The 23,416-nt window shown below is 41.2% G+C and overlaps 1 protein-coding gene across 4 annotated transcripts in view; it reads right to left on the reverse strand.

The window, feature by feature from the left end:
• KIF13B (kinesin family member 13B) overlaps nt 1-23,416 on the reverse strand; it is a 119,920-nt gene that overhangs the window by 64,225 nt on the left and 32,279 nt on the right. For 2 of the 4 annotated variants that reach the window (XM_085574337.1, XM_085574335.1), the window contains exons 3-10: nt 8,606-8,621; nt 7,069-7,129; nt 5,349-5,441; nt 4,561-4,741; nt 4,078-4,165; nt 2,615-2,749; nt 791-903; nt 230-341 (exon numbers count right to left, since the gene is read on the reverse strand). In XM_085574337.1, coding sequence (XP_085430463.1) covers nt 230-341; nt 791-903; nt 2,615-2,749; nt 4,078-4,165; nt 4,561-4,741; nt 5,349-5,441; nt 7,069-7,129; nt 8,606-8,621 — 799 coding nt within the window. Of the gene's footprint in view, nt 1-229; nt 342-790; nt 904-2,614; nt 2,750-4,077; nt 4,166-4,560; nt 4,742-5,348; nt 5,442-7,068; nt 7,130-8,605; nt 8,622-23,416 lie in introns of those variants that run through there. The other 2 variants (XM_085574336.1, XM_085574338.1) reach the window with 2 other exon arrangements.

Below are 23,416 nucleotides of genomic sequence, written 5' to 3' on the forward strand. Positions count from 1 at the left end.
ATCCTTAGGCCATTGCAGGTCAGCAGAAGACACATATTTAGTCTGCAGAGAGTAACTATGCAATGGCTTACATCCAGCTCATTTTCCAAAGACAATTATAGTTAACATTAAACCCAGAAAATGAGGCAAAAAGCACAGAATTTTGATTTCATTCAATGAGACTCTTCTCCCTTTTTCCTCTCTTTTATTTCACTTTTTAAAAAGAAGATTAAAAAAACAACTTACTTACTTTAAGTAACCAAGTGAGTACAGAATCACGATATGGAACAAATTTGTTCTTGTTCTTGCCAGCAGCCTGATCTGCCAGGGCAGAAATAACCAGCCCCAGAGTTGTGAGGGATCTGCCCAGAGAACAGAAGCAGTTATTAACAAGGGTAAATATTCATAAGTCAAATGCATATTTAGACAGTCATTTTCCCTCTGAAAACATCCTCTGAGGAAAAAATTCCTAGTTTAATTTTGACCATTCTTTCTTCACAAAAGCTCCACTCCTATTTTTTTTCAGTATGTTTTCAGTCTTAATAATCAGGTCTTCAGAATGAAATTCATGGCAGCTGCAGGAACACAAATATATTTTAAAAATATGGAGATCTTATTCCCGTATTTAAGAATACTGCATGTCAGAAGGGGAAACAGAGAGAAGTAAAGGGGAAAGACTGACTACAGGAGCTTTGTAGAGAGAAGAAAAGGAGAAAATTGACTACAGGAGCTTCATACTGTTTTACAAGCAGGCTGTATTTAGCAGGAAATGGTGGTGAAAAAAGGAAAACAAATAATCTCAAAGTCTTACTTGTTAATGTTGCTTCCTTCTTTCAGCCTGTCTCCTGCAGCACCAGTTTTAGTTGCCCTTTCACTACCTGCCAAGTCCACCAGGCTGAGCTTGCCCACCTTCTCACCTGATGTCTGGGGAAGGAACCAGAGAACAGCCCCTGTTAGGTCACTTCAATCAAGTCACATTGTTTGATGTATTTTACAACAGGAATCAAACTTCATTTTGGTGTAAATTCTTGCTCCAACCCCTTTGAGAACAGCTGGATTTGGGCAGTGTCCTAAGTCACCACCTGCTGCTTCAGAAACAACAGGGAAGGCATGGATGATGTGAAGTTAGGTACTCTGGTATCTTCTGATGTCTCAGGAATCTCCAGAGGAGATGTACACAGGGCACACTAATGAACTGCTGAACCATGAAAAATTCAGAGTTATGCCAAAGGATTCACAAGCAGAGACATGAGGTTCACAATCCCATCTTGAAAACTGTCTCTTGAAATCCTTGGATTTTATACCAGAGTTTCTTCTGTTTTTCAGTGACCAGGAATGCACCTGATGAAAAGTATGTTATAATTTACATAAATCATCACAATTGCAAAGTCTCCTTTATCCTTATCAGCCTCATGGAACATGATCCCAGCTATGTGAGTATTTAAACCTGCAACACAGAGTTTGTTACAAATCCTTTCATCTCATTTGACCCAAAATGGCATTCTGAAACACCCCACGAACTCCCTAAATCAATTTGAAACTGAAGAGCCAACTGTCTTTGAGAACAGCTTCCTCACATCACGTTCTTCTGCAGCACCTGCACCTCCAATGCAAAGCGCTGCGTTCCCATAAATGAACGGGATAATTAAAATCAATAAACTCTCAAAAACGTCCCCCTAAACTATCAAAGCATGATGTGATCATGGAACATGCCATTTCCAGGATTCAAAGAACCAGCAGATGGGAGGACAGGGAAATCTGTTGCAGGAGTTCACACAGGGGTCACTGGAAGGTGCAGAGAACCTGGACAGTCACAACCACTCTGCATCCAGGCTGAGCAGGACCACACAAAACCAGGTATGAAAAGCATGCACAAGAGCCACAGCAAAACTGGAATGACAAATTATGGAAAAATTAAAAAAAAAAAAAAATTCAGCACAGTATGATGCTGATTTGAAGTGCAAAAGGGGAAAAAATCCAAATAAAGAATGAGGAAAATTGTGTGGATAAGGAGACTGGTGGAAACTGAGAAATTAGGAGGGAAAAAAAGCCCAAATTCTCATTATGCTTTCCAATATATTCAATATTTAGGCTCAGATTTGATCTGTGGACACTCAAAATTTCTCCAAGGCTTTGAAAAGCTTAAAGAATTGTCCAAGCACAGAATCTATCCATGAAGTTTAAAGATACTTATTTCAATTCCAATTTATCACCATTTTCTGTGAGGGACTAAATAATATTGACATAATGTATTTCACACACTCCTCCAAGGAAACTTAAATTAAAATATTTGAAGCTTTAAATGCTTTTTCAATATTTAATATATGCACATAAAATCATTAATGGCATACAATGCAAAATATTTTAAAGTAGCATTTTTTTTCAATTTAGAAAGTTGATAATTTATATAAATTTGTATTAATTTAGAAAGCTGGTAATTTATACAAATTTGCATTAAATAACCAAGGGAAGGGTTATTACCAGAGGTACACTCAGCTGTATTTCTATTTTTCGCCTGTTTTATCTTTAGCCTGTACTACAAAAAAAAACTGCTGATTCCAAGTGTTTCTTTTAAATACATTAATATAAAAGACACATCCCAGGCTGACATTTGGACCTTCTTGGATTTTCTTACCCCTGATTGCACATCATAGAGGGTGTGGGTGAGGATGATCTTGAAGACTGCGTGGGACCGACTGCTCTCCTCATTCATGTTGGTGGCAGCCACTGTCCGAGACTTGTTGCCCTCAGACATCAAGGACTCGATGTCCTAAATAAAATTTTCACAGCCATGAGCAGATCTGCATTGACATCCTTTCCAATTACCTCCAAAAATCATCTCATCTTGGTCAAATACAGTGTTTTCTTGCTAAGCCTCCCATTTGTTTGTTCAGAAAAATGTGAGGGAAAAAAAAATCGAAGTGATCCCTCCCTTTAAAGCCTAGAAACTCCACAGTGTCATGACTTCACCCACTCTTCAACCTAGATATTAAAATATCAACAAAAATAATGCAGCTGGCTGCACGCAGCAACACTCAAAAGCAGAGAAAGAAGTGAGGAAACAGCAATTTGTGTTTGGACCCTGTCACATTTTAGCCTTAAGTTGTCATGGTCTCGAGAATCTGGAATACTGACAGAAGGCTCAGGGGTTTATAAAACAGAACCATGCTGAAGAGGTCATTATATTCCTCCAAATTTTAAGAGCTTATTAAGTGGTTTGATCTGTTGTGATGCTTGAGAAAGGTGCAGCTCCCCTGCTTTGGGGTTTCACAGCAATTGTGTAAAATAGTTAAAACCTCAGGGTCTTGGGCTAAACTTCTATTTGTGCATCTCTAGCTGGGTGATGCTAAAAGAGCTCAAATAAACAGTCAAACAAAGGACCACCACAGACCACTGACTCCAAATTCTGGATTACAAAAAGCTGCTGGGCAACATGGAAAGGCAAAGCATGAAACGTGTCCTGTCTTAGCAGAAACCACCAAGGAGAGCTGGATGAACACCTGGAGAAACTGCAACTGCACTGTCTCCATGCTTTGGTTAAGCTGGCAGATTCCATCCCATATTTATCCATTTTCCCCACAGTAAGTTAATGCTCCTTAAAAAACAGGGCATTTGGTGAATGCACTTATAAACATTTACTGTCCTGCAAGCCAGCTTCATGTGATGCTCTCAAGTGTTTGCTTGGTAAACAACCATTAGCTCATAATTCCAATGTGTGCTACTGGGAAGGGAAATTACTGAGCAGAACATGACAGGCAAAAAGTGACACAGTGGGGCACTGAAAGCTTGTCTCTGCTTAATCCCGGGCCTGTAAGTAATCACAGAACCCTTTCTCATGACAGTTTGCACTCATCTTAATGCTGAGAGGAAATCTGTTTCATTCAACAGCTGAATTACTTCCAGAATTATTGAGCACCAGGAGATGAAGGGAGTTTCTGCTCTCAGCCCTGCTCTCCCCAGGGATCACAACACAACAATCTGCAGCTCTCTTACCCTAAGATTACTGATAAGGAGCATTTTAGTAATTCTGTCCAGCTTAAGGGACAGCACCTGGTGTTTAGGATGTCAAGATAAGCCTTTCATAAAGTTGATCCTTACCTTGTAGCTAGCAACAGCTAGTTTGGATAGGCCATCTACGTAAGGGCCATAAACACTGTGTTCTCTAACCTTTAATGACTGACGGCTTCTGGTTGGGGGGAAAAAAAAGGGATTTATAAGCACATGACTGACTTAAGACAACATTTACACAAAATCCATTTCTCACTGACACATCTCAAACAGGATGGCCTCACAAATACCCACTGAAGCACAGAGCAAGGGCCAGAATGCAAACACAAAAAAGCTTTCTAATACATAAAAAGCTGACACAGACAGTGCTGTCACCTCACAAAAGGTACATTTACTCCAAGCTTTTAGTCTTGCTACTTTATTTTGATTTATAATGAGGAGATGCCGAGATCAGGAAGCAGCAAAAGCCATCCTAGGCAAATGTTTTAGATGGGATCCATTAAGGCAAACTGGTTTTGTAAAAGAGGAGTGTAGGACAAATACTATAGTGCCATTCTCACACAAATTCCGTACCCTTTGGGGTCAAGGAGATCTCTGACTTTCTCATTGTAAATCTCCATGTAGGATACTTCCACTTTGAAACTCTGCTCTTCATTTTCTTCCTTCTGTGCTCTTTCAAAGAGTCCACTGCAAAGTCTAGGGATTAATCCAGGCTGATCAGCAGTACCCATCATGGTGTAGGATTTTCCAGACCCTGTGTGAGGGAAGCTGTGATTAGAGAACATGCAACAAAGGTTCCTTCTGTGCAGAATATTGATAGAAAATAAAAGAAGTTAATTTTTTTTTTTTTTTTGCATTCCAGTGAAAGGTATATTTTCAGTTTTCTGCTTTAAAGTAACCCAAACACCACTGAGCTAAAAGACTATTTTAATTAAAAGGAAAACTAGAAATTTGGTTCAGAGTGCTGGAGAACTTTTAGGTAGATACAGCCTTACTGTAGATGACAAGCCACTAATGGGAAAACTCTTCATATTATTCTTTAAATATTACATTAAAATGACAACTCAAGATTATTTTAACCACAGAGGCAAAAAACCTGAGCAATGCTCTGAGCTCAAGGACAATCATGGTCATGCCAAAGATTATCATATGGAGTGTGAGAAATAAGGGTAGCCAGCAGCAACAAAACCTTGCTTCTCATCCTGCCCACCTCATATCTGATGTTACAAAAGAGGAAAACATTTCTTATCCACGTTAGAAGGTATTTCTCCTCAAACAATGTCACAAGAGCTACGGAAAGAACCTCCTGCCAGAACACACCACCTTTGGAGGGAACATTTCTCCCTTGCTCTGGGACTCACCCGTTTGCCCATAGGCAAAGATACAAGCGTTGTAGCCTTCAAAGGCATTCTGAAGAATATTCTCTCCAAGGCACTTGAAAACAACATCTTGACCTAGAAAACAGAACACACAAGCCAACCCTGTAACACAGCAAGAGCTTTTTGTCCCTTGATTTGGATTCTTCAACAATTAGGTAAAAGCTGTGAGGGTTTTCCTGCTGTTGCTGTCTAAATCACATCCAGTGTTCGCTCCCTGGAAAGGAGAAGATGTGCTCCAGATTCATGCTGCTGTAAAAATCAGGGGCTGGGATTATCATGGATATACCTGGATGTGCTTAAAGCAACGTCCTATCAAGGTTCATACCCAGAAATTTCATCAGCAGAGAATCTACAATCTACTGCAGATTTTCATCTGCTGGGGAATGGCACCTCCTCAAAATATACTCAAGCTGTGCATTTTAATGACAGTCAATTGATTTTAATCCAAGGGAATCATCAGAGCACTGGAAAATTTCAATGTGTAAGATATTGCATAATATCACAAGGAGATTTTTACAGAAAAGGAATCACAAGTATGTGAAAATATGGATATTCACAGGGTATTTTGCACTGGTAAAAAGTAAGGTGTATAATTTGTTTTGTAATTGAACTTTGAGCTTTTGGATAATTGTCCCAGCAGAGGAAGGAGGGCTTAAAATATCTGGGTAAGAACTACTTGAACAAAATCTATTTTCAGAATTAATTTTATAACCAGAAAAACTCAAGTCTGAACAAAGCATGAACTTTATGGACTGAAAAGTCCTCTCAAATAATGTTCCTTTAAGCTCTTCCTTTCTCTCATTGAATTCCTATCTTTACAGCCAAATCCATGTTAAATTCCCCATCAAAAGCACCAAGAGCTGTGCCAAGCTCAGCTGGGGTAACACTTCCACTGTATAACAGACCAAAATATCAGTTATATAGGTACCACCTTTAGTTTGAGAAACAAAGCATTCCTTTGTAATTTGTATGACTGAAAGTGTCACATTTTTCTCAGTGCTGTGACAGGTTATTATTCATTAGTTATTTGTTATAGAAATTAAAATTAAGAAGTGTATGTGGTTTTGATTTTTCTTATGATTTTTATAAAATAAAGTTCAATTGATCCCAAATTTTAAAGGATAATAACAATGAAAGGAATAAATTATAGGAGTAATAAGTTCAAATATAGTTCATATTTTACCATAACTATATACCAAAATGCATTATAATAATACATAGAAAACGTTTAATTGAATACATTACACATTCTCACTAAAGCATCTGAATTCACATACATTTAAATGAAATTATGCTTTTATTAATATTTTATTAATATTCCTTTATGAGGTTTTACTATGATGCCAAACTCCCATCAGCACTGAAAACCATGAAATTACATATAACAGTGCTCCTCAAAATAAAGAAATGGGTTTGATGCATTTAAAATGACGGAGTTGGGGCAGTATTTTAAATAAAGCTGTAAACAGAAGTAAAGCACCAATGTGCTGGGTTTTTCCACTCTCTGCACTGCAAAGGGGTGGAAATGCCCATTGCTATTGTCAAACTGGAATGATTGAAGATTTCACTTTTCCTTTTGACAGCAGCCAGTCATAGAAGGGACAACACTTTGTGCCATATGGCCTGTGCCCTGCAGCAAGGACTGTGTTTTAATCGGATCATTCCCACTTGGAGACAACCAAGCCACAGTAAATATTATTACCTGCATATTTTTCTTTGACAGATTCATCCATAGACCAAAAGCAGTGATCATATGCAAACACCTGCAGGGAAACAACCAGGACACCTTAGAACAGCCGCTGCCAAATCTAACATGTTATTCACATTCTGACATTCTGAACTCAACACACATTCCCACTGAATTCCTTATTTTCCAGGAATTTGAAGCCTAAACAAACATTTATTTTTATTTTTGCTTTTATCCTTGTTTCTATTTGTTCCTTTCTGTGCCAACCCTACTCTCCATGTGCCAACCCAGTGGATGTCAAGTACCTCTCCATTTCTCCTCCAAACCCATCCTTGCAATTCATTTTTCACCAGAGTTTCACTTTTGCAAACTGACAGATGTCCTCTAGCTCTTTCTGCCTCCTGTCTCCCCGTGCCTCTTGTCTGCATAAATTAAAAACAAGCCTTAGGGTAGGAAGCTCTTTCCATACAAGAGGAGTATGTATTTATTTACATTCCATGACAAACCAAAGCAGCCATCAAAGTCTAATATTTGCAAAGAACAATAGAAACCAAATCCGTTTTATCACAAAAAGAGCAGCACTGTAATATTTTTAATAGAAAACTCTCAATTTTGCCATAAATCCATCAAAAGGTCCACAGGCACCTTCTGTCCTGAAAGATGACCTGAAATAATACAATGTGTATTTTGGGACAGATGTTTGCAAAAACAGCTCCCCTGGGTATGCATCTGCAAGGAAAAAATATTAATTAGGGTAATGTCTGACCTACATTCACACGGGCAAAATTTATTCTGTAGGATGTAGGAAAAGGGAAGTGCAATGTGGGGCTCTCTGGCTGTGGATTTCCCCTCTAAGCTTAATGGAAGCTGCACTTCACCCTGTGGATGTCCTGCATTGTTACACTGCTGACTACCAACATTTATGAAAATGCTTAACATAGCAAAAGCCTTGAAATTTAAATAACTTATCTTCAAAAATAAATTGTTTCCCCCCACATACTACACTGATGTACCAGCATCAAGAGATAAAGTGGTTATTTTATATCCTCTGAGGTAACAACAACTTATGCATTAAAAATTAAGGTGCTCTTTTTTTTTAAACTTTGAATTAATTTTACAGCTAAAATATTATTAAAGCATCCCAAGCCTTCAGAACATTTAGTAAAATACCACTGGCTGTATGAGCACATGCATGGAGTTGAACCCTGATCTTCCAGGGCAGAATCTTCAGAACAAGCATGAAGTCACGGGACCAGAAAAACAAAATGAGTTTGCTTTAACACAAATACCAGAAAATGCTTTTAAAAAGCCCACAAAGAACAAATATCCTCCATTCAGGGTCTGCAGTGCTGAGGGTGGATGTTCTCATTTGTTCCTCTGACTCATTTCTTGGCACGGGCTCTACAGAGCATTTCTGCAGCAAGGAGATGCTTCGAGTTTCTTACTCAGCAGCTGACCAGTGACAGAGCTCTGCAAAATGCTTTTAATATTTGGATAACCCAAGAGTGAGCAAATGATAGGACAACTCTCACACACTGGTAAAAGCCCTTACCTTTGGGTGAGTTCTGCTGTTCCCCAATGCATCGGGAGTGGAAGGATTTGGTACAAGGTCAGGGGAAGAAAAAGAAAGACAAAAGAAAAACAAGGACTGTTAGCTGTAGTGATTTCAGTTTAATTGTGCTACCATTAATCATTGGAATGCTGTATTAATAGTTCATTTGTCTCCTCAGATCTCTCCTTGCTTACAAATCCCAAGTCATTTTATAAACCCTTTTAGGGGCAAGATTTAAGATGCTGCTCAGAGTTGATTTAAAATTCAAAGCCACTGATTTTCCTCGTGCTTCATGTCTTTCTCATTCTCTCACGGGTTTATTTTTATTGTGACACCTCTCCCTCCCTCTGGGTGTCACTGCCTCTTAAAAACAAAGCACCCAAGCAACACAAAAATTTCCAAAACCACTTGAACAGGAACTTCAGGAGTGTTGTTCAAGAGGAAATTTCAGAGTCCAGCCCCTGGGCTTGCCCAACCCAGCTCCCTCTGGTTGCTGGGACAGCAGAGCAAACATTTGCTTCCTCAAAAGAATGAGCAGAGAACAGCAATTCTTCTACTCTGTTATGTGCAGAATTTAAAAGTTTGGGGGTTTTTGTTTGTTTGTTTTTAAGCAAGCACAAAATTACTGGAGTGACCTTTAAAATACCAGCACAGCCTCAGTCGACTGCAGGTTATGCAGCCTCCCCACATCAGAGGCTGGAGAAAAGCAGTAAACACACAACAAGCCACTGATATTCCCCTTGTCCTGGACCTTCCAAATGACATTAGGAAACTCTTGACATCAGCAACAAATGGAAGTCTTGTGACAAGCAACACTGATTTCTTTTGAACAGAGCAGGAGAAAGACATGGGAGCCACACAGGATTACCCTCAGAGCTCCTGCTGCTCACAGGGCTTGAGAAGCGAGTTTAAAAATAGCAATTTCTGAGCACCGTCTCTCAAAAACCATTATTTATTACACAAATCCATCCCCCCCTTTTCACTTGTGCCTGGATCTGCTGCGTGGATCTGTTTGACAGAACAGGAATGATGGGCACTTGGGAGAGCAGGATAATTATTTAAGTCAAGGTCACCCCGTGTCACAGGGTCATGCAAGTCAGCAATGACAACATGACCCCTTTTCCTCTGCCATCTGGCTGAGCTGAAATAAAGGCTCTCCCAAACTCCTTGGCAGCTTGGTGTAGCCTCCAGGCTGCTACTCCTGGGTGGATTTTATTGAGTGAATCTCCTTCACTGGGGCTTTGATCCAGATACGGGAGACTCCAGAGAGCCCCTCTGGATCTCCCTCAGAGAGGCACAGGAGCATTTTCTTGGCTTTCTGTGCTCTGAAATGCTCATGGAGCAGTTTGCTGCAGGAATTCACTGGGAAGTGCCTTTAGGGAAGCTCTGCTCACAGGGCAGGTTAATTACTATTCCTACAAAAACATTCTCCTTGTAAAGCAAAGGGAACAGCAAGCCTGGCTTCAGAGTCTGAGTTTAGCATCAGTGATGTGACCCAGCCCTGCTCACATTGCCCAGCCCAATTCCAAGGCAGGATTATATTGCAACAACCCAGCTGATCTGCCCAGCCCTCAATATAGGGCATATTATTGAGTATTTGGGTTAAAGCAGCCATAAGGATATAATCTGAGAAGTTCCATCAGAGATACAATTTTAAGATTATGGATTACACAGGGCTGTGTATCATCAAGATTAATTTAAGACCTTTAGTCTGAACTAAGTATCTCATTTTCTGGCTGCACAAACACTCAAAACCAGGTCTTGCTTAATCCAAACGTGAGGGAACAGAAGCCCCACAAAACCCAGCATGCAGCATTTGGGATACAACACAGCTACACAGAGCTGCAGCTTGTGTGATGTACTTTTGACCACAAAGAAAATAAATGGGACAAATGTTTCCCCAAGGAAAGCATTAAGGGTGCAGCCTGCATCACATACATTGTGCTGAGAACATATGAGCGAGCCCATTAATGCTGCAGCTGCGTGCTGGGCCCACAAACCCATGAAAAGAATTTTTAGCCTGATTCAAAATCCCTTGGGAATTGAATATTTGGAGAAATTGGGCACCCACAGCAGCTTGGCTGGCTGCAAGGACACACTGGGAGTGCTGAGTGTTCTCATCCAAGTGCTCCTGTCCATCCCAGAGGTGAGGAAAAGGTAAATACCAAGAACGTGGGTAAAACCACCCACACAGCAGGGAAGAATCTCCTACAACAAAACATGACAGGAACATGTGCCAAGAACAGGGAGGTGACTTTGTCCCCCTCTGCTCTTGTCAAACCCCACCTGGAATGCTGCACACAGTCCTGGTGCCCCCAGCATGGGAAGGACATGGAACTGGTGGAGCAAGTTCAGAGGAGGCCACAAGGTTCATCAGAGGACTGGAGCACCTCCCCTAAGGAGACAGGCTGGGGAATTTTGGGCTGTTCAGCCTGGAAAAGGTTGTGTGGAGACCTCACAGCACCTTCAAGTGCCTGAAGGGTAACAGGGAAGCTGGAGAAGAACAGTTCAGGAACTGGAATGACAGGACAAGGCAGAATGGGTTCAAACTGGAAGAGGTGAAATTTAGGTTAGATATCTGGAAGGAATTGTTCCCTATGAGGGTGGGGAGGCACAGAGAAGCTTCCAAGGATGAAGCAGCCACAGCTTCTCTGGGCAACCAGGGCCTCCCCACCCTCACAGGGAACAATTCCTTCCCGAATTCCCATCCATCCCTGCCCTCTGGCAGTAGGAAGCCATTCCCTGTGTCCTGTCCTCCATCCCTTGTCCCAAATCCCTCTCCATCCCCAAGGATGCTGCCATTCCGAGGTGCAGGCAGCTCCTTGGCCAACAGCCAAAAATTCACATCTATCTCAGACACAGCAGAAGCATCCGAGGCAGGGAGGGGAAAACTTATCTTTCAGCCACTGAAGGATGTCACTGAGATGCTTCCAGCTACTTGTTTTCACTTGTATCCAGTCTGACAGGAATTCGCCAACTCCCTTCTTTTAGCTCTTCTCGGTTCAATGTCAAACACAAGTAGAGGGAATCTAATGCATCTAATTTAATTCTAAAATTAAAAATGGAGGAAGACTACTCCAAAACAACATCCCACATTTAACAGTATTTTATTTGCTGCGAGAAATGGCAACAAGATGATCTTTAAAGTCTTTTCCAACTCAAATAATTTGGTGATTCTGTGAATATATATGCTGCTTTGAGAGTGAATGAAGACATGGAGCTTGGGTAATAATTTCTGTTTAAACTACCTCTTACACAGTGTAAATGTGTCCTAATCAAGTTTCTTGATCAGGACACACTTGCTTTTCTATGAACATTCTGGTGTTCATGGAACCTTTTCCAGATCTCAAGCACAATGTAAAAATATTAATAGAATCAGAGCAGGTCCCAGCTGAGACCATCAGTGCGTGTGCAATACCACTACTGCTTCAGTTTTTTAACAGAATAATTAAATTACATATTCAAACACAATAAACTGTTCAACCATTGTTAACAGTGGTGTTTAAGTAACACCCAGTTTTTCCATGTTCAAAAGGGGGAAGGAGGGTTTAGTAAGCCTAAGGGTATTTCAGATTGTGCAAATGATGAGGGGGAAAACACCCCAGCAAAGGAGCAGAGGTGAACCCTGGCTGGAGAGAGGAGAGCTCAGCCCTTATCTCTTGTGCCTGGCTGACCCCACAGCTCCGAGAGAGCAGCCAGCTGGCAAATCAGCACATGCTCTAAATCAGTCACAGCACATCTCCCTCCTTGTCTAAATCAGAAACTGCAGATGGGGCAAAGGGAGGAGAAAGGTGGGAAGTGGCAAGGCAGGAAGCAGGGCAAAGAGCTCCAGAAGCCCTAGGACAGGAACTGACACGCCAGGCATGGGTTTTTTGTCCGTATATTTTTGAAAAAAGAACATTTCCTGTGGCAACAGCAACTGCAACAACATCCAAACTGTACATTTGAGTGATGCTGCCAAGTGGCACAAGAATTTCTGAATTAGGGAATTATGGATTTATGGAACTGAAACTTAATATTATGTCATTTTCAGAAGTTTCTGGACTAGTAAAATTTGAGGATTAGGAAAAAAAAAAAAAAAAGAGGCAACAATTCCAATTATGAATCAGGAAAGTGTCAGCAAATCTCTCCAGAAATTCTTATTGCTTTCCACTTTCAATTTTCCATAGCCATTGCAAAAACTATATCAAATTCCAGTGTAATTAGTGCTATTTTATGCCCTTCAGCAGAAACTGTCTGGCATAAACTCTAGAAAGCACCTAAAAATGTAGCTAGAAAAATAAACTGATGGGGAAAAACTCCTTGAGGTTTACAAGTGAAAAGGTGTCAGTGTCTCCCAGAGATCACTCTGTAAGGCCACATCTTTATGTTCTCAGCAGGTTTAAAAAAATATTACTAAAGTTGAAACTCTGTGTAACAATAATTTACTCTTTGGATGCAGTAATTCTGGAATTCTAGGATTTTAGTAATAAATTGTGGCAGATAGAAGCTGTACAATAACTATTCTAGGTTCTGACAGGCACAACAGCATCATTTACCAATACTGCCTGAAATAAAAGAACTGAAGTTACATGGGGTAGAGTTTGTCATCCCCTCAAATCTTTCCTTCCTTTCTTTCCTTGGTAAAGTATGGCTCAAAATAGCAACGGTATGAAAAACCCTGAAGCACAATTTCTTTTGTGGCTCCTTGTCTCAATTTGAAAAGATGGGTGCTCATTAAGGAGAGGAGGAGCTTCCCTTGAAATGGAGAATGCAAACCTCCTCCCTCTGAATTATTATGGTTTTGAAATCAAGAGGTTCTTAGGTAAAGATATGGGAGTAGGAAGAACAGTTTTTATTAGGGGGGAAAAGTAAAATAGAAATGTAGTAATACAAAACAACACTGACAGATTCAGAATATGACCTGACACCTGTGGGTCAGGGTGTTGGTAGTGATTAAATGGTGGCTGCAGGATTCTTGGAATGATAGATGTCATTCTGTTGAAGCAGTGATCCTGTAGAAAGGTGTAGCTTTCCTCTGAAGGTCTAGTGGTGGTGTAGATGAGCCTGGTCTTTTTCTGGGAATTTAGTGGAAAAGAACCTTGTTATTTTGGGAATCTAGTGGAAAAGGTTGACTGTGGTGCTCCAAGTCTGAGATTATATCCAGGTAGGAATGCTTGGCTCCTCCCCCTGGGTGGAGCATCTCCCAAAGGGATGATGGAATTTTATCAGCCATGCAGTGACACTCACTAGCCCATTACAGAAGATATTTTCCAGAGGGAGGATTGGTTGTGGAAGAGATAAAGAAAACTGCCCAACTCAGAGAAGATAACTGCCCCACCTCTAACAGATGGTGATGGAATACACATCCCCAGCCACACCTTGCAACCCAAGACACTCCTGCACAGTGTTTTATGGATTCACTGAATGGTTTGGGTTAGAAGGGACCTTTAAAGATCATCCCATTGTAATCCTGGCAGTGATACCTTCCACTGGAAGGAAAGGTGTTTTCCCTTGTTCCTTCTCACTCACCTGCCATGAGCTTCCCTACTCAAACGCAGCAGAGCCAGGAGCACCTCAGGAACATCAAATATCCCATTCCCACCATCTCAGCACGGAGCTTTGCTAAACAAATGAGGCTCTGTTTGAAGAGCAGTGGGTTAGAACATCATGGATTTCATGGACTGAAGGGTTTCTCCAGAAAACTCATCCTTCAAACAAGGCTTCTGGGGTCTTGAGGGTGTTTGGGCACTGAGCGGGCTTCCCCAGGGAATGGTCACAGCCCGAGGCTGCCAGAACTCCAGGAGTGTTTGGACAATGCTCTCTGGGATGCACAGAAGCTGGTAAGTGGTGCAGGAATTACTGAAGAGCTCCAGCACTAGCAAGTCTCAAGGCCTTGCAGCAGATGCAAAGGAGGCACCAAAAAAAAAATAAAAAAAAAAAATCAGGAAGATTAAAAAAAAAAAAAAAGATAAATCAGGAAGATCTTGGATTTGTTTGAAATTTGGCAGCTCAGTTATCTTTCTGAAGCATATCCTTTAATTGCTAGCTTGTGTGGGTTTTGTTTTGTTTGTTTTTTTTTTTCCTGTATGAATAAAGGACTCAGAACGAAGCATTTTGAAGAGCCGGCACTGCAGTGGCCAGAGTTTTATTGTTTAAATTTCAGCTGCAGAATTTCTTTCACGGCATTAAAAAGCACCAGCCAATGGTGAAATAAAGTATAGAGAATAGATGTAATGATTTTACTGACACAGACATAACTGAAAGGCAGCAGTATGACAGCTGATAACAAAAATTAGAATTCTTTGAGAAGCTGTTTCCTCTCCTTCTGCATATCAGATGAATACAACTTGCAATCCATTTTGCTGCTGTCGGGCATATACAATAGACAAAAAGTCAACTAACTCAAATCTGATCACTTCAAGCTAATCCTATGATACTTAGAAATCCATTTTCACAGAATATTTCAGATTGTAAAGCTTAAGGTTGTTTGTTTTCACAATTGTTTAACAGTTCATAAATATTTTTACCCTATTTTTGCATGCAGGCGAAGTGGTATCAAAATGCCCACCAAACTCCAATTATTGATGATGTACTGCAATTAATATTTTTCTTACAGAGTTCATTTTTACTTCCATGGCAATACTAAATTCTCTGGGAGAAAACCACACTGCCCTATTTGAGCAAAAGGTTTTTTTGCAATCAGAAACAGCCTCTTTAAAATAAAATCCCCAAATACATTAAAAAAAAAAAAAAAAACAACTGTGAAAGAGCAAACACAGTTCAAAGCCTGAACTTGTGTAGCTAAAAGGAACAAAGGTAATCACTGTTCCTCGGAAAATTCCTCCAGTGCTCCAAGGCATTCCAGGCGTAGTTGGCCGTTACTTAGTTTCTACTGACAAAACTAATTTTTGCCAGCTCACTCAAAACAATTAAAAGAAAAAAAAAAAAGAAAACAAAAAAAAAACCCCAAACTCCAAGAATTCAGGTTGAGCAGCAGCTTTGTGGGTTTGGGGTATTTTTTACTTGGAGCTAAATTTTCTGTATTGTTGGTACAATAATCTGCTTAGTCTTGACCACATTCAAGTGGTGCATGGATCCCATAAAGCTGGTGTTATGACAAGGGGATTACAACTTTATCCTTTTGTTTGTAAATACTCAGATGTCAGGATACTATTGTGCTCTAGAGAATGTTTGGTGAACAGCCAGTCCCCAGACTTTCAATTGCTATTGTGAATTACAGTATTTTTTAATGAAGTGGGCTGTAGCTACCTTTTTATAGCCATGTGAGGGAGGGAAAGAGCCTCCTTAGGATGTGGCAGCTTTTTAACTCCTCCGGGGGATCCTAAATGGAAAATGATGGCAGGTGGAGCAGCATGTGCAGGAAAATACACAATATATGGGAATCTTGTTCTACAGCACCAACAAACTCAGCATTCACATCCACGATAACCTTCAGCCAAGCCACTGGCACACAGGATTAATGTCAGAATGACCTCCTGGGCACTATGCAAAGCAAAAGATTGGATCTAAAAGGAATTTAACCCTTGAAAGGGTATTTCAACAACTCTCTCAGGTCCACCAAGACTGGGTTTTCCACCTTTGGTAGGTCACCCAGCTGCATCACCCAATCCATAAACTCCTTGGAGCCTCTACCTTAAACCAGTTTTGAGTTTGGCTTCCTTGAAAACACAAATACACCAACCAGAATCACTTGGAAAGAGAGTACATTTATCCATGAACTCTGCGATACTTACCCAAATACCTAAATACAAATGTGTGCACCCAGTATTCTTTGAAGAAAGAAGAATCCCAGAACGATTTGGTTTGGATGGGACCTCAAAGCTCATCCAGTCCCACCCCCTGCCATGGGCAGGGACACCTTCCACTATCCCAAATTGATCCAAGCCCCATCCAACCTGGCCTTGGACACTTCCAGGGATCCAGGAGCAGCCACAGCTTCTCTGGGCAACCTGTGCCAGAGCTTCCCCACCCTCACAGGGAGGAATTTCTCTCTAAAATCTCCTTCAGCCCCTCTCTGCTTCAAACAAAGAAGAGAAAAAGAGAAAGAATGAGACATTTGCAGGAGTACAAAGGGGTCTACAGCTATGGAGGCTCCAGAGCAGCCCACAAGCTCTTCACCCTCACATTAATCAATCATTCCACACTCAGGAAATTACCACAAGGACTCTTCAACTCAGGGAAACAAATGCCTCACCAAGAGCATTCTGAAAATGTTGGTAATGTTTTCTGTGTATTTTTAATAGGCACTAACTCTCTCCAACAGCTGTGAAGAAGACATGTCTCCGAGTACTTGCTCATTCCCCATCTCCTCTCCTAATGAATTGCCAACACCACGAGGCAGCTCTGTACTCATAACACCTGACAGTCGACATTTTCTGACATCCCCAAAGAACTTTCAGTCATTTATCTCACCACTGTCCAGGCAATTTGTCTTAAATGATCACCAATGCAACTTGGGAAACACCTTCCAGCCCTGAGGCCTAAATAAGAAGTCAAATTGCTTCCTTCACTTTCTTTTTTGGTTCCATGGGTCTGCCTTGTCCTCCAGTGGAGAGGAGGACTTCCCACCTTCCTCTCTTTGGACTTGGTTCTCCAACTTCTTGACCACGTCCACCAGGCAGTAAGCAAGCAGGAAACGTTCGAAGTGGCGGCAGTTCAAAAGAGAACATAGCTGTGGCCACATTTTGTAAAGAAATCAATCTTAATGGTGTTGTTTGTGCATGCACAGGGCATTTACAAGGTCAGGAATTTCACTGGGTACAGCAGCCTGTCTCTTTCTGGATCTGGATGGAATTTCAGCACCACTGGATCTCCAGCTGATGAAGAGGGTGCATGCACAGCGCCAAAATTTGTACCTCAGAGTCATTTTGGATGTCTCCAGAACCAGATGCCTGCTAAGCACAGTGTTATTTTCATGTGGTAACGTATATGCATGGCCTGTTTTGGATCCAGCTCCAAATGAGGGATTCAAACGGTATTTAAAATACAAACACACTGGAAACCACAAATGATGTTGGTCTAATGGTGGGTAGGGAGGAGGGAGAAGATCAGAGCTGTAGGCAAGAAGGGCTGGTCATTAGCATTAAAAAGTGATTTGTCTTGGCTCCACTGTTCAGTAACCCTGAATTTCCTCACTTCAGCACATCACGTTCTATGATCACGGTGATAACCCAGAGGCTGCTGCACAAGATCTCAACCCAAACCCTTCATCACCATCCAAGGAGCCTGGGAGGTGAAAGAACAGCACAGCTCATCTGAACGAGAATAGCAGCTTGTCAAGGCACTGGCATCTCAAAAAGAGCACTTCAACAAAAACCTGACACGTATTAGAAGCCTCAAACATTCAGCTAGAGTAAAATTAATGTTTATATGTCTCAAAAAAGAATGATGTCATGCTGGCTTTTGCTCTTCCCAAGAGCACAGACTTGGTACCCTCCCTCATCAAAGCTTTCAATGCTGCCTATATTGCTTCAACCCATTTAAGAGAACCTGACTGATAGTGTGGAGATAAGGAAGCAGGCAGCAATCAATATCCTTATCACCAGCCCAGGAGAGATCTAACAGATGCAGAGATGTGGTGCATAGGGACATGGTTTAATGGTGGGCTTGGAAGTGCTGGGCTAATGGTCAGACTCAATGATTTTAAAGGGTTTTTTTTCCAAACTAAACAATTCTAAAATTCTGTTATTCCAATTTCTTCCCAATATGCCATCTAACTCCAGAAATTTTACTACAGGAGTACCTGGCATGAAGAAATAAATATAAACTTTGTCCCAAAAAAGCAACAAAGAACTGCTTTCCAGGGTAACATTTTGGAACCAAGCTCTCTTCTGGCTGACCTAGAAAAGCAATCCTTATCCTCAGTGTACCACTGCAATCAGCTGGTCTTCCTTCCCAGCACGAGGATGAGAAATAAGCTATAATTGGCCTGTTTTCTGAAAAGCAAAGGGAAAATACAGCATATTATGAAAATTACAGGCAAGCCTTCACCATGACAGCTCAGCTCCCATGTCCTGTATCTGCCCTGCTAATGGCTCCAGACTGCTGAAAAAAATGTCAGAGTGCTCTAGGCAGAATTAAATATTTGCTTAAACCTAGAATTGCATTAAAGTGAACAGATCTGCATTGAGAACTTGTTCTGGAGACAAAAAAAAAACATCTTTGGAGTGAGAAGGAAAGAGAGACCCCTTCATTATTTGGTGGGGAAAGCCCAATTATTTCTCCCTAAACAGGTGTTGCTGATTCACTGCAGCATTCCTCTGCACCCTAAATTTCCCAAATGCATCTTTTGGCTGCATGAGGAACCTACCCATCTGCTTTGTCTATTCTTCTCCCTTCCACCCTAGCAAATGGCTGTGATAATTTTTAAGTGTAAGAAATATTTTGTGAACTAGACTCAAGACAACACACTACAGAACTATTTCAAAGCACTGCAGTTCTTTCACGCCCATTGTGTTCCAGCTTTAAGCTCTCATTTGGACAATCAGATAATCCTGAAGAATCTAACGAGGAGGATAATTTTGAATATGCTTTTATTCCTTACTTCTTGTTCCAATGATAGTTATTCTTGTGTACAAAATATTCTTCCACTGAACACTTGTACCAACACCCAGCACCCAGAAACCAATGTGGCAGCTGCTGAAGGGTTTGTTCATTATTGCTGCTGATTTATTCATGCTGGAGGAAATAGGAATCAGGAACAAGCATTAGCAGAGGAGTGTGACTGGTGGGACCAAGTGCAGGAGCTACAACGTCAAGAGTGCAAAACCATCTGGCCCCAAATTAATTGAGAAGTGAGTTAGCTGGAAAAGGCACTGAAACTGGGCTTGGTGAAGGTACACATCGTTTTTGGCTGACAAACACTCTTCCAGAGGCTATGGCCTGCAGGGCTGTAAGGAACAATCAGGGATTAAGTTATCATTTCATGCTCTGGCAGCAGATATTTAACAAGGTGAAACACGCACCGCACACCATCACTTCTCCCTTTCAGCCTAAATCCCACCGTGTACTTTCCTGCCAGCCAATCTCCTGGGCCTGGATCCTGGCCAGAGACTCGCTGGCTTTTGCCAACCCTCATGTTGTCCCAGGGCAGAGAAGTGTTGGAAGGAGGATGCAATTCCCACCCTCGGGCAGACCACTGGGAGACTGGTCCTGGTGCTCCAGGATTAAATTAGGCTTCTAAAAAGTGCAAACATGAGTCATTTGGTCTATCAGTGACTTTTATCACATATTTTTGCAGTGCCTGAAGTGAAGGAGGGATGCAGGGCCTTTAGCCACGGGATGAGAACTTACACTCCGCAGGTTGACAGCAGATTTTCCAAGGAAATTCAGGTAAAATTCAGGAGCACTGGCAGGAAATCTTTTCCCAGCAGCCTCAAAGCACTTACAAGCCAAGGTCAGAGTTGCTGCTGAAAGTGCCACAGCTGCCAACCAGATTTCCTCCTGCCTCACTCTTATCCCTAATTACTTCTAAGAGCTTCCCACAAGCAACACCATGGATTCGCTTCCTGTGCTGCTCTTGCTCCCAGAGCTGTTTATCTCCCCAGCATGCCTTCTCTTTTGAAATCCTTTTCAACACCTCTCCCTCAAACAGAAAAAACACCCCAAAAAGAGACTTAAACCCTTCCATAACGCTATTTCTGAAGCAAAAGCTGTTTATGGTTGTAGATATTTTTAAAAGGTCCTTTTCAGGACGTTACACATGTGCTGGGTTGCATTCCGTTCAGGCCAATTAAAAGTTCATTGTATGGTCAAGTGTTCTGTGCTGCACAAATGCAGCTCTGTGGCTCTTTAGTACCTTCCCCTCACTTAGACAACATAAAGGGGCTGAAAAGAGGGAAAATAGCAGAAGGAACAGGGAATCACAGAGCTGGGTAACAAGAAATGATGCCCCAGGGCTGTGAGTCTCATGGAGTCACTGAGAACAGAATTTTAGGATGGTTTGGAAAGGACTTTTTAAAGATCATCTCATTCGACCCTGCAGGGACACCTCCCACCATCCCAGGCTGCTCCAAACTCCATCCAACCTGGCCTTGGACATTCCAGGGATCCAGGGGCAGCCACAGCTTCTCTGGGCACCCTATGCTAGGGCCTCCCCACCTCCTTTAAAAAACCCTCTCAGATCTAATCTAAAATTACTTTACTCCAACAGCAGGACAGATCTAATGCTGTAAATTCAATGCTCCAAAGCTTCTTCTGGACTGAAGCACTGACATCCATCCTGGATGAGGACATCAATTGTTTGGCTTTTCTGTGAGCATCACCATAATAAAGTGGTTTTGTAGGAAGTCCTAGTGAACAGAGCAATCCATCACCACAAAATTGGGACCTCTGTGCTGATTCCCACTGCCATGAATGATTTATACAAAATGGATACTTGGGCATTGAGGAAAATATCAAAATATATCCATTCCCATCACTGACCATGTGCTGTAGCCCTGCAAAGATACTGTCACCAGTTAATCCTGTCAAAAACCAATGTATTAAAGAGAGAAAAACCCCTAATAACCAAGAAAAGCAATCACATTTCCTTGTAGACATCAGACGGAATTTCTTGTTTGTGCTTCTAAATTCTTCACCTAATGTGGAATTATAGAATCATAAAGGTCAGAGAAGCCTCTAAGAGCATCAAGTCCAGCTGTCAATCAGCAGTACCACCTTGGTCACCACTAAAACATGTCCCCAGGTTACACATCCAGACTTTTTTGAACACTTCCAGGGTTGATTCCAGCCCTGTTCCAATGCTTGACAACCCTTTCCACACAGAAATTTTTCCTAATGTCTAATCTAAACCTCTCCTGGCACAATCTGAGGCCATTTCCTCTCATCCTGTCACTTGTTACCTGGGAGGAGACACTGACCCCCACCTTACTACAACCTCCTGTCAGGGCATTGTGCATTTTTGAAACCTTTAACTTACCATTACTATAATACCACAATTATAGCAAATTTTGTATAACTTCTTTATGAGGGAGATACAGCCTGTGCTGCATGTAAGTTCTGCTCATTTGGGGCACAACACTCTGAAGAAAGTTGAAATTCTAAAAGTGTAAAAACCTAAAACAAGACAAAAAATTAACTCTACCCAAAATCTGAACTAATGTTTACCTCCTCACACTGTTCCTTCATTCCACAGTAGCCACCAGCACCAGACACTTGCTGGCAGCTGGTTTCACTTAAAACTTCTCTTTTCCTTTTCCAAGGATCTATTTGGAAGACAAATTCTCGTACGTGCCATGTGGAAAAAAAGAGTTTCGTATTTTGTGGTCTGAGTGATTAAATAGTGTGATAGTTCACATACACAGTAAAGGAGCCATTAATTTCCCTGGAAAAAAAAAAAACCTAAAGGTGATACCAAATAAATTTGTCAGCTCCTGATGCCAAGTTTGCATTGCTAAGAAGTTATTTTTAGCCTGCAAGTGTGGGCTACACAGCAAGTTGCTGGTATTCATAAACAGGGATGGGATGTGAGGCTTTCATGTGCACTGAACAGAACCAAAGGATGTTTCCTGTTGAATTCTAACTTTGAACTCTCAGGCTGCCTGCTGCTCTTCTCTTCTGGCTGAAAAATATCTTGCTTTTCGATGCAACTTGTTGCCTGCTTGACTCTGCTTCATATGCAGCACATGCAAAAAGCACTTTACGTGACACTATTGTGATTTAGCACTGAGCACAGCAGTTCTCTAAAAGAAGAATAAAAGCAGCTCTTTTAATTATTTTCAACACACACATCACCAAGAAATGCATTATTTTTGATAATGCTAAATGAAATTTGGAGATTACAAAAGGTGCTCAACAATATGTTCTGCTTGAATTACACAGAGCAGCTATGAGTATATCTGTGTTGATGAACAGGCAAGTTACTGGAATTTTATCAGATGAACAGGCCTGGCGTACTCTCAATCTGGAGCAACTGCTCTTATAATCACCCATATTTTATTCCTCTAATCCAAAAGACATCAGACCATTTTAAGAAGTTGGAAGCCAAATACTAAATTGCCCATTAAAGATTATACATCTAATGCTCAACACACACCTCTCCATATAGAAGGACTAAACAAGAATCATTAAATAAATTATTTTTCTAAAACTGTCCTGCTGGATTCCCTGGTGACTGCATCACTCAGAGTCACAAAGCAGCTTTGCAATCACTGCAAAAACCCAACAATCCCACTTGGAACGTAACATGGAATTTGAAGGTCAGCTCCTCTCTCCTCTCCTTTCCATTTGAACCATTACCATTAAAAATGTTTTTCTAACAACAGATCCTTGTTACAATTCTTTGCCCACTTACATCAAATAAACTCAAGCATCTTAACTCCCATGGGGATGTTTTCCTTGCTCTAACTCCCCCAAACAGCTCCTTACAAAACAAAACCTACCCACACACAGAACTTGCTAAAGAAAACATTATCTTTAATGGCCAACCTCTGTTTTGGTCGGGGTAGGGGTGGGAATGGGAAGGAGGATTCTCTGTCAGAGAGGGAGGAAAGTTATTGTGTGAAAATTGACCAGAAGTCTCATTAAAAATAAACTACAGCATATTTGTGGATTAGTTGTTCCACAGAGCTCACGCTCTGTCCACTACTACAAACCATCATTTAGTCATAAAAGCAGTAAGTGAGGGGAAAAGTAATAATCCCCAAACTGGTAACTTCACAAAGAAGTTTGCAGCTAGAAGAGATTTAAAGAGACAAGCTGCAAGTATGCTGCACCAGAGAAAACACAGACATGTAGCCAGTATTTCCTCTCTGAGCAGGGAGAGGGTGAAAATCAATAATTATCTCTGAGAGTCAGCAGTCTGGTCTG

The sequence above is a fragment of the Lonchura striata genome, chromosome 3 (assembly GCF_050655825.1).
Source record: "Lonchura striata isolate lonStrDom1 chromosome 3, ASM5065582v1, whole genome shotgun sequence".
NCBI lineage: Eukaryota > Metazoa > Chordata > Aves > Passeriformes > Estrildidae > Lonchura > Lonchura striata.